The 11,601-nt window shown below is 38.7% G+C and overlaps 1 protein-coding gene across 8 annotated transcripts in view; it reads right to left on the bottom strand.

Annotated features, from left to right (window-relative positions):
* LOC141522154 (sodium/nucleoside cotransporter 2-like) overlaps positions 1 to 11,601 on the bottom strand; it is a 52,941-nt gene that overhangs the window by 17,427 nt on the left and 23,913 nt on the right. For 6 of the 8 annotated variants that reach the window (XM_074235320.1, XM_074235322.1, XM_074235324.1 and 3 more), the window contains 5 exons: positions 10,400 to 10,491; positions 4,148 to 4,331; positions 2,927 to 3,068; positions 1,553 to 1,666; positions 669 to 746 (listed from right to left, as the gene is read on the bottom strand). In XM_074235320.1, the coding sequence (XP_074091421.1) occupies positions 669 to 746; positions 1,553 to 1,666; positions 2,927 to 3,068; positions 4,148 to 4,331; positions 10,400 to 10,491 (610 nt within the window). Of the gene's footprint in view, positions 1 to 668; positions 747 to 1,552; positions 1,667 to 2,926; positions 3,069 to 4,147; positions 4,332 to 10,399; positions 10,492 to 10,527; positions 10,916 to 11,004; positions 11,075 to 11,601 lie in introns of those variants that run through there. The other 2 variants (XM_074235326.1, XM_074235327.1) reach the window with 2 other exon arrangements.

Here is an 11,601-nt window from a genome sequence, read left to right as displayed (position 1 = left end):
CTGAAACTCATATGGGATGCAGTCACTACCCACTCTCTCATGCTTAACTTTATATGACATTTGCATGAGATGCAAGTCAGCAATCCCATTTCTTTCAGAGACATGGAAGATCTCCAAACCCTGCCATCTGCCCTGACCTTGCTTCCCAAGGTCCCTCAGGCCTTACCCTATGCTCTGCTTCTGTACCCTGGCACTGTCATCTAACTCAGAGCTACCTGGAGCTTTCCCTCTACCCTGCTGTAAACCCATTGGATCATAAGAACTCTGCAGATTAATTGAGTTTTTATATCTTCTCTCCTGGAATTAGAGAGGACTTTCTGGAGAGCAAGAACTTCACTTTTCTTATTGGAAACCAGTACTTTGTATATTGCTTAGCACAGAATAAGAGCTTAACCACTAAGGGCATGAGAAGCCTGCTATTTCTTGTGCCTAATTTAATTAAGATCATACTTCCAGAATGACCTAATCCATTGTATACCTGACTTCATAGATATCCCATTAGCTTACTTTTTTCATGACTGTGAGGATTTTTATGGCCAAAACTAAAGCCTATTGTGAAAAATCATTATTGTATCCAATACACACACACACACACACACACACACACACACACACACTCAATCATTATCCTCCTAACTCCCCATTTCACAAACAAAAACAGGTTTCACCTGAAAGGCAAAAATATCCTTGATGAGCACATTTCCAAAGACAAAACTGGAGCCAGCTATTGTATAATTGAGGAAAGTCTAAAGGGAAAGAAAAACAAGCAAAGATAAGGAAGACCCATGGGACAGTGGATTAATTATACTCATCTCTCAACTCTGCTTGTATGCATAGGCCATAAAGTTCTCTTGTGGTAACCTAAAGCAGTTAAGACCCATGAAGATGCTAATATTACCCCTTTCCACAGTATGTACACACCATACAAAACCATTGCTGTTGGACTTCCTTGAGTTAGGGGTCACATCTGAAACTATTAAAGGTCTTATATGTTGAAAACTACCTTTCAGTGGTGTGTCCAATGGTCATCTACCATGCCTGTAATCATCAGCTCATGCTCTCTGGCCAGATCATAGATACTGTGTGTCACTTGCCTATCCACCAAGTACTTTCCTTTGTAGTTTCTGTATATAGGAAGGTTCCTTGGTAAAACAATCCACATCAATAGAGTGAAATAGATGTCACTGATTCCTAACAGGTCCTTCCATTTCTAGATTTGAGCCAATGAACTTTGTCTTAGCTTAGGGAAGTATTGAAAAAAATCTTCCCTATCTATGTTGGGTTTCCTGATCAGAATTGAGGTTATGTTTTTAGTTGTTGTGGAGGGATATGTTTGGAATATCTAAGTAAAAATGTTGGCTTTCACTCCACCATTTTACCTCTGCCCTTCTCCTTTTTTTGTCTTGTGTTCTTATATACACTTTACATTTGAATTTTCTGCCCTGAGATCCTTCTCTGGTACTTAAGATGGAATCTTAATTTCCCTTTCTCCCAACTTTTTTCTTCCCAGGATCCTGGGGTAGAATAGAACCTAGAACCCAGATTTCCATACCTCAATCTGATCACCAAGCCACTGAAATGCAGCAAATCCGAGATCAGTTCGGATGACCACGATGCCAAGAACAAATTCCAGTATGAGACCCCAAAACACAGCCCTCCAAGATACCTGGGTTTAAGAGGAGGTAGCACAGTGGATAAAGAAGACCTTTAAGTCAGAAAAACCTAAGTGTGAATTCTTTCTGAGACACTTATTAGCTATGTGACCTTGGGCAATACCTTCCTTTCTCAGTTTTTTTATCTGTAAAATGGAGATAATAATAACAGAATGGTTGTATCAGATGAGTATGAGAGACTAAATTATTTTAATCAATTACTTAAAATTTTCTAAAAAAATCATGAAGAAAATGGTATTGATATCCAGAGGAAGAATCAATGAACTCTGATTGCAGATTAAAACGTATTTTTCCCCCCACTCACTCTATTTTTCTTGCTTTTTTTTTCAACCTGGCTAATATGAATATATTTTGCATGACTTAACATGTGTAATTGATATCCTATTTCTTGCCTTGGCAATGAGTGGGAAAAGGACTGCAGGAAGGGAGAGAACTGGGAGCTCAACAATTTTAAAAATGAATGTTTAAATAATGTATAATTATTTTTAAAGAAACATAATAAAATTCTTTTCAGACCTTAAAGCACTATAGAAATATTATTTATTGCTAAAAGGCACCTAATCTAGCTCATATACAAAGGGAATCTACACTATAACACAGCCAAACAGAAATCATTCAGTCTCTAACTGAAGATCTCCAGGGAAGGGGAACCCATCACCCCTGTATTTCATTTCAAATATCATAGTTGACTCATTGTTGGAGCCAATCTGAGATTTAAGTACAGGCCTGGGATATCTCTAAAGGCTAAAGCCATATAGAAAAACACAGAGGTAACTAACTGTAAATTTTGCTAAGTTTATATGATAAAATTACACTTCTGATATTTCTTAAGTACAAATAGTACTTTCAGATTCCAGAATGAAAAATGTGTTCTCCTTCAGGAATTTAATCAGAAAGATTCTACTCACGTCATTTACATATTTTTTAAAAACAGATTTTTTTTGGTCCAATCATCTGACTTGTCTGATTTATTTCCTAAATTCTCAAACCATTCCCAAATACTTTAGCTTTGCTGGCTCCTTCTAATTAAAGAGGAACTAGATTGAGTTTCATAAGGATCTCTGGCATTCTTATCTCCCCTCTGACTTTATCCTCTGGTATTCTCCCCATTCACCATTTATTTCTTAATTCAGCATTGGTTCTATGGCCAAGTAGTCAAGAGTTCACATCACTTTCCTGAAGGGCCTCTCCGTAATTAAGTAGAAGGTCAGTGGGGTGACTTTCTTAGTCTTATCTACAAACCCAAGACTTACTGCAAAGTGGTGTTTGGAGCAGGCAAAGAGGATGATAAGAAACATACAGATTCCAGCAAATGAAATGAGCTGTTTTGGCCTTTGAGCAGTGTCAAGGGCCAGCCATAAGATGAGACTGACCAAGGCAACTGCCTTCAGACCCCTAAAAAGAGAAGGAAAGAGAATATGTAGGTGTTACAAAAAGATTAATGAAATCTTTCCAGAATCCTTGTTGGCTTAATACAGTTTAGAGAAGTCTAAGTTCTTCCTCACAATTACTAATAATACTTTTGATGAAGGGACCTGTGATTTCATTTGTATAGGGAAATATGAATGTGGAAAGTCCCTCTACAATGAAGTTTGGCAACTTGTCAAAACTTTCTTTGGAGTGATTTGTCATAGTAACATAAGCTAGTTTTAGGCATAGTTTGAACTCAGGGCTTCCAGACTCTAAGGCAGCACTTCTCCTGTACTTCTTTTAAGGAGATAACATATGTAAAAACACTTTGCAAACTTTAAGACACAAACAGAAATGAAAACTATGTCATTATAATTACTAATTTTAAAATACCAGCCAACACATATGATACTTTCAGCATTATAAATCCCTTGATGCAAATTATCTTATTTAACCTAAAGGAACAATGTTCTTTTTGCATGTATATGCTACATACCTCATTGACTTAAGAGTGGAGTTTCAAAGCATCATTGATTTAGGAATGGAAGGGATCTTTGACATCATCTAGTCTAACTTGCTCATTTTACAGATGAGGAAATTGAGGTCAAGAGAATTCTAAGTGCCTAGCCCAGGATCACACAGATTGTAATTTTCAGAGCCATTTTCCAAACCCAGACACTCTTCTTTCAAAGCATCACCCTTTCCACTTGACTAAATTGTTTCTAATGAAGGACTTAGGTAGAATCAGACAATTCTCACTGACCACTTAAACCTTAGTTTTCTATTGAACAACTCTAAGAGAGACTATCCAAACACAGGAGAATTTGTAGGTTACCCTGTGTGAATAGGCAAAGACCACAGATATTTTGTTGGAAATGATTCCCTTTCCTGAGATGATATTACCAGGGAAAACAGCAGTAATTACTTTCATAGGAGACACAGAGAGAGACAAGACAAAGACTCTGAGAGAAAGACAAAGAGAGGTGAGCAAAAAATTCTAGAATTTGGATAAATAGTGGAAGATAACAAAATTGTGGGACCACTGAAGCTCTCTGACCACTCACCATTTTAGCCAAAGCCACAGCCAAGAATTTCCAAAGGGCTTCGCACATCTCAATAGTTTCTTCCCATAATGCCTTTTAATGAAACTGTAAGCCATGAAGAAGACCACCAAACAGCTGAAGACAAGTAAAGCCAGTGCTCTCTGGAAATTCAGAATACAGGCCCCCAGGACATAGGCAGCATAGACTAAAAAAAAAAAAGTTGAAAGAGATAAGGAAAAAGGTTAACTGGACTTATTTGTACCAAAAATATTTATAACAGCACTTTTTGTGCTGGCAAAGAATAGAAATTGAAGGGATACCCATCAACTGGGGAATGGTTGAGCAAATTATGATTACATGTATATACATATGTGTTATATATATGTATTATATACATGTATGATATGCAAACTATTCTAATGGAATATTATTGTGCCATTAATAAATGATGAGCAGGCTGACTTAGAAAAATCAAGACTTATATGAACTGATACAAAGTGAAGTGAGCAGAACCAATAGAACATTGTACACAAGAACAACAATAGTATATGATGATCAACTTTGAATGATTGAATTCTTTTCAGCCATACAATAATCAAAGACAATTCCAAAGGACTCCAAGGCAGCCTTTCTCCTGTACTTATTCTTTTAATGGATTCAATATATGTAAAAACACTTCACAAATTTTATTTATTTTTTTTTTAAATATTTAATATTTATTTACTCTCATTTTGCACAAATGTTTTTTATACATTAATAAAATATTCTTGTTTAAGAGTAAACAAAATACCCCCTCCCCCCCAAAAAATAAACTCACTTGAGTGATAAAGTACAGGGGAGAGAAAAAAATAAAATAAAAAAAAATAATAGTAATAATTGTAGGTATGGCCAGGTGGTGCAATGGACAGAGCATCAGCCCTGGAGCCAGGAGCACCTGAGCCCATATCTGGACCCATACACCCAACAATCACCCAGCTGTGTGACATGCAAGCCACCCCAACCCCACTGCCCTGCAAAAACCAAAAAAAAAAAAAAAAAAAAGAAAAAAGAATAAAGAAAAAGAGCACCTGGGTCCGAATCTAGCCTCACACACCCAACAATCACCCTGCTATGCAACCCCAGGCAGGCCACCCAGCCCCATTTGCCCTGCACCCCTCCCAAAATAATAATAATAAAAAAATGTGCTTGAGTCTTTGTTCCAACACCAACAACTCTGTCACGGGTGGATCTCATTCTTTATGATAAGTCCATCACAAAAGTTACTTCCATATTTTTCCACCATTGCCATTGCTGATCGCAACTCCCTCCTTTCTTATTTCTCCACTACCATGTACTATATTTTCTCTCTCCTTTCTCTCTGACTCTGCTGTAGGGTATCTGAGTGGTGCAGCAGACAGATCCCTGGCCCTGGGGCCAAGAGACCCCGAGCCCCCCCCACCCCTTAGGCCCAGCATCCACCTGGCCCTATGGTCCCGGACCAATCCCAGCCCCTTGCAAGAAGTAAAAAAATAAAATGTGTTATGTCTGACCACTCCCCCTATGCTCCATCCTCTCCTCCATCACTCACATCCCCCCCTTCCCCCTGCTCCCCCCTCCTTACTCCAGATGTCTATACCCCATTGAGTATATATGCTGTTTCCTCTCCTAGCCACCTCTGATGAGAGCAAAGATTCCCTCATTCCCCCTTGTCTTCCCCCTTCCATATCATTGCAATAACTCATTGTAATAAAGAAAAATCTTATTCTATGAAATATCTTGGCCTATTGCCCTTCTCCTTTTTCTTTCTCCCATTACATTTCCCTTTTTTCTATTGACTCCATTTTTACACCATATTTTATCTTCAAATTCAGCTTTCTCCTGTGCTTCAACTATAAAAGCTCCTTCTACCTGCTCTATTAACTGAGAAGGTTCATGAGTATTATCAGTGTCATTTTTCTATACAGGAATACATGCAGTTCATCATCATTAAGTCCCTCATATTTTCCCCTTCTCCTTCAATCTCTATGCTTCACCTGAGTCCTGTATCTGAAGATCAAACCTGTTCAGCTCTGGCCATTCCAAAAGGAACCTTTGAAATTCCCCTGGTTCATTGAAAGTCCATCTTTTTGCCTGGAAGAGGACATTCAGCCTTGCTGGGTAGTTGATTCTCGGTTGCATTCTAAGCTCTTTTGCCTTCTGGTATATTATATTCCAAGCCCTACGAGCTTTTAATGTAGTTGCTGCTAAGTCCTGTGTGATCCTGACTGCAGCTCCATGATATTTGAACTGTGTCCTTCTGGCTGCTTGTAATATTTTCTCTTTGACGTGGGAGTTCTGGAACTTGGCTATAATATTCCTAGGGGTTGGTTTTTTGGGATCTCTTTCTCGGGGGGGGATCGGTGAATTCTCTCCATTTCTATTTTGCCCTCTGCTTCTAGGATATCAGGGCAATTTTCCTGTAGTAATTCTTTGAAAATGATGTCAAGGCTCTTTTCCTGATCATGACTTTCAGGTATTCCAATAATTTTAAAATTTTCTTTCCTAAGTCTGTTTTCCATGTCAGTTCTTTTTTCAATGACATGTACATTTTCTTCTAATTTTTCATTTTATTGAGTCCTGATTTCTCGTAAATTCATCAATCTCCCTGAGTTCTATTCTTTGTCTGAAGGATTTGTTTTCCTCAGAGAGTTTTCTTATCTCTTTTTACATCTGGCCAATTTTGCTTTTTAAAGCATTGTTCTCTTCAATAACTTTTTGAACTGTTTTATCCATTTGACCTAAGCTGGTTTTTAGCATGCTATTTTCTTCAGCATTTTTTTGGATTTCCTTGACTAGGCTGCTGATTTCATTTTCATGTTTTTCCTGCATCTCTCTCATTTCTTTTCCCAGTTTTTCTTCTAACTCCCTCATTTGATTTTCAAAGTTTTTTTTTGAGCTCTGTCATAGCCTGAACCCAATTTCTGTTTTTCTTGGAGTCTTTAGATGCAGGAGCTTGTGTTTCCTCATCTTCAGACTGAGTATATTGATCCTTCTTGGGATCACAGATAATGTATTTCTCAATGGTGTTCCTCTTTTTTCTCTGCTTGTTCATTTTCCCAGCCCAAGTCTGTTTTGGGGGTGCTTCCTGAGCTTTTGGGACACTCCCACAAGGGTCTCAGTGTGTGAGGCTCTGTCCTCCCTCGTGGTCTGTGAATAACCATATGTGCCCCCCCTCTGCTGTGGGGCTGAGGTGGAGGAGGCCCCTGATGTTCTGGGGGGGGGGCGCTAGACTGTGATCAGGATCTGAATGTGGTCAGAGCCCCAGAGTCCTGTTCCAGGGGCAGAGGACAGAGCTCTGCAGTCTCTCTTCACTCCCCTCCCTCAGCTCAGTGGGCTCATGCCCTGGGGTCTCCTGCTTACCAGCTTGGCCTGCTGTTTTTTCCTGGATCTGGAATGCAGTGGCCAAGCTGCTTGCTGTGTGCCCTGAGGGCTGGACTTCATGTGCTCACTCTGGCAGAGGTCCCCACCCTGTTCCCCCAATTTGTGCCTGGGGTGTAGCTCAGGAAACTCCCCTGCTGCTGTGAGCTACGGTTCCCAGTGCCCTGGGGCTGCCTCTGGGAGGCTAAAGTTCTTTTGCTCTGGTGGGCCAACCCTCTGACCTGGGGGAGCAGAGCCTTTCTGTTATTTTTCCAGGTTACTTTGAGTAGGAGAACTGCCTCACTGAGTCCCTCTGTGGGTTCTGTCTCTCAAAAATTTAAAGTCCTTAGTTTCTTTTTTTTTTTAAGTTTTTTGCAAGGCAAATGGGGTTAAGTGGCTTGCCCAAGGCCACACAGCTAGGTAATTATTAAGTGTCTGAGACTGGATTTGAATCCAGTTACTCCTGACTTCAGGGGCCGGTGCTTTATCCACTACACCACCTAGCCTCCCCTAAAGTCCTTAGTTTCAAAGATTTATGAGAGAGTGCCTAAGACAAGATCCGCTCTTGTTGCCATCTTGGCTCCCCTCCCCGCAGTTTACAAATTTTAAAGTGCAAACAAAAATGAAAACTATGTCATTATTATTACTATTTTTAAAAATAACAAAAGCCAACTCATATCCACTTTTGGAAAAAAGAACTGATGGTGTCTAAATATAGATCGAAGTATACTGTTTTTCACTTTCTGTATTTTTATTTCATGGGATTTTTTTCCTTTGAGTCTGAATCTTTTTTAACAATATGACTAATATGGTAATATGTTTTGTATGATTAAACATGTATAACCCTATCAAATTGCTTCCTCTCTCAGGGAAGGGGCAGGTGAAGGAGAGTGAAAATTTGAAAATCAAAACTTTTAATGTTAAAAATATTTTGATACGCAACTAGAAAAAACAAAATATTACTATTTAAAAAAAGAGATTTACAATGGGGAGGAGAATCACTGATCAGAGTAGCAGAATGACTAAAGCTAGGTCCAATCCTGTGGCTATTTTCTCCTCCACCTCCTCCCCTTCTTTTTCCTTCCTTCTTTTCCCTTCTCTAGCCCCTAGAACCCATTCCCACCTTGACTCCCTGTGGATCAAGATTTGGACCACAGGGGCAAATAGGTGATGCAGTGGATGGAGCACAGGTCTGGAGTCAGGAGGACCTGAGTTCAAATCCGACATCAGGCACTTAATAATTGTCTAGCTGTTTAGCCTTGGGCAAGTCACTTAACCCCATTGCCTTAAATAAATAATTTTTTTAAAAAAAGAAAGATTTGGACCACAGAATGATAAAATTAGGCATGTAGGGAATCAGGTGAAAGTAACTGGTGTCATACAGAAAACATTAAAAAGATAATTGAAAGAGAAGAAAAATTGTATAAGCTATGCATCAGAGAATGCAATAGTTTTGAAAACAAATGTGGTAGTGTGGATACCAAATGAAGGCTGTCATGGTTCTGGTTTCCATTTACTTTTGGCAGGTGATTATCATCTCAATTGTCCTAAAATATCAGGAATGATTAGGTAACCAGATATCACCATTAAAACAACTCTGGGACATTTTTTAAATTAAAAGTTTATTTTATCTTTCCTATTACATGCAAAACAATATTTTCAATATTCATCCATTTGCAAATTTGAGTTCCACATTTTTCTATCACCTTCCCTTCTCTCCCTCCTCCCCATGGTGGTGAACAGTCTGATTCAATTCCATATATTTAATATAGTTGAAATCATCCATTTTGCAATTTATAATGTTCTCTATCTCCTGTATAGTCATAAACATCACTCCTCTCCACACACTTGACAGAATATTTCTTGTTCTCTTAATCGGTCCATGGAATCACCCTTTATGTTTAAATCCTGTACTCATTTAGACCTTATTTTTTATTGGGTGTGAGATATGAGTCTATGCCTAGATTTTGCCATACTGTTTTCCAGTTCTTATCTCAGAAGTTACTGTTTGGGGTTTATCAAACAGTGTTTACTAAAGTTATTTACCACTTCTTCTTTTGTACCTAATTTATTCCACTGATCCATTTCTTTATTTCTTAGTCACTACCAGTCAAGTTTTAATGACTGTCACTTTATAATATAGTTTTTCAGAACTGGTGCAGTTAGGCTACCTTTCTTTGCATTTTTTGCATTAATTCCCTTTTATTGTTCCAGATAAATTTTGTTGATATTTATAATTTCACATAATTTTGTGCTGTACACTGAAAAGATAGAGAGCAGGTTCAGGGAAAGAGTGGGAGGTAAGATACATATATATATAGAGAGAGATTAAACATTATGTAAAAAGGGATGGCAACCACTCAGTTAATAATTATAAAATGATTCATTTTTTTCATTTTGTTGTTGTTCAGTCATTTCAGTCATATCTGACTCTTCATGACCCCATTTGGGGGTTTTCTTGGCAAAAATACTTGAGTGGTTTGCCATTTCCTTCTCTAGCTCATTTTTACAGATGAAGAAACCGAGGCAAACAAGGTTAAGTGACTTCCCCATATATTTATAGAGAACTAATGATTTCAATACTACGACTTTCAACTGTAGCTAAGGACATTCCAGAAAAATCTAAAAAATAATTTCAGAGTACTTTATATATTCTATCTCATTTGAGCCTCACAACCACCCTGTGTGTTGTAGGGGCTATTATGAAGGGGGTTAATTCACTGGCCCAGGATCACACAGCTAGTAAGTTTCTAACTCAGGTCTTTTTGACTCCAGGCCCAGCACTCTGTCCACTCTACACCTAGCAGCATGATTTATAATGATATACCATCAATTCCACAGTGATTTAATCCTTCACTTCTTAGAATATGAAGAAAAACTAAACTTAGAAAGTCTTACCTGTACACAGGAGGCCCACTAGAGTACTCCGGAACAACTGGGCATGAGTTTTGTAGAATTGTCTTGCCTTGGAGAAAGGCTGCTGGTTCTCCCTTATTGAAGATAAAATAGAAAGAAGTTAGAATTACCTTTTTACTTCTCACATGCTCAACCCAGGAGGGACACCCAGGTAGATAGATGTCTTGGTTCCAGATAGATGGATGTCTTTGTTCAATGGATGCACTCAGAAGATGATGATCTTTGGCATGACAAAAAACAAATCTTGGTCCTGTTAAATCTACCCTTTTTGGGTCAAAGATCACAGCAAACTCAGCCTATCCTGGATCCAGAGGTATTCCAGATTAACCCTCATGACTCAGGAAAGTGAATAACAAGAAGGTTTTCACTCTTCACTATCCTCCTAAGGTCACTGAATACAGCAGTCACATTCTGAAATAGGGGAAAGTGATGGTGTCCTAAGAAACTTTTCTGGGAATTCTCCCCCCAGAGTCACCCCCTTAACAGCCCATCAGAAATGAATTTACAGACTAGAAAACTCCTAAGGGTCTTCCCAAATTGTTGGGGTTGTAAGGAATAGCCTAATAGGAGGAGGACTTCAGAATGACCCCATCTCCTCATTTGTCCCTGATGTCGCTGAACTTCCTTTCCAACTGGAGCCCTATAAGCAGACCTCCTTGTTTCTCTAAAACCAACTGTTCACTCTTTGAGGATGGTGGTTTTTCCAGTAGAGCGTTTGTTGTGGAGAATAGAAGAGTGTTTAATTTCTCAGTGTCCCTAGGCAACTCAGACAGTACCAGCTTGGGGGGGGAGGAGGAGCTAAAGGGGAAGAGGGAGGAATCATAGGATCGTAGGACATCAAAAGTTCCCTCTTTTAACTTGAATAAACTGAAGTTCAGAAAAGAATTAAGGGGCAGTTAGGTGGTGCAGTAGATAGAGTACCAGCCCTGGAGTAAGGAGGACCTGAGTTCAAATCTGACTTCAAACTCTTAATGATTACCTAGTTGTGTGGCTTTGGGCAAGTCACTTTACCCCATTGCCTTAAAATAAATTTTTTAAAAATTAAAAAAAGAAAAGAATTAACTTGAACTTGAACTATGTCCAAGGTGATATAAGGAAGCATTAGAGAGGGCATTTCAACCCAGATACACATTCCATTATAACAAATTGCTTTTGAATAGGGCTGAAATCAAAGGTTCTAGAGA

Source organism: Macrotis lagotis, chromosome 4 (assembly GCF_037893015.1).
Source record: "Macrotis lagotis isolate mMagLag1 chromosome 4, bilby.v1.9.chrom.fasta, whole genome shotgun sequence".
In the NCBI taxonomy this organism is placed as follows: domain Eukaryota; kingdom Metazoa; phylum Chordata; class Mammalia; order Peramelemorphia; family Peramelidae; genus Macrotis; species Macrotis lagotis.
Note: the sequence above shows the minus strand (reverse complement) of the source record. Positions and strands in the feature narration are given on the sequence as shown.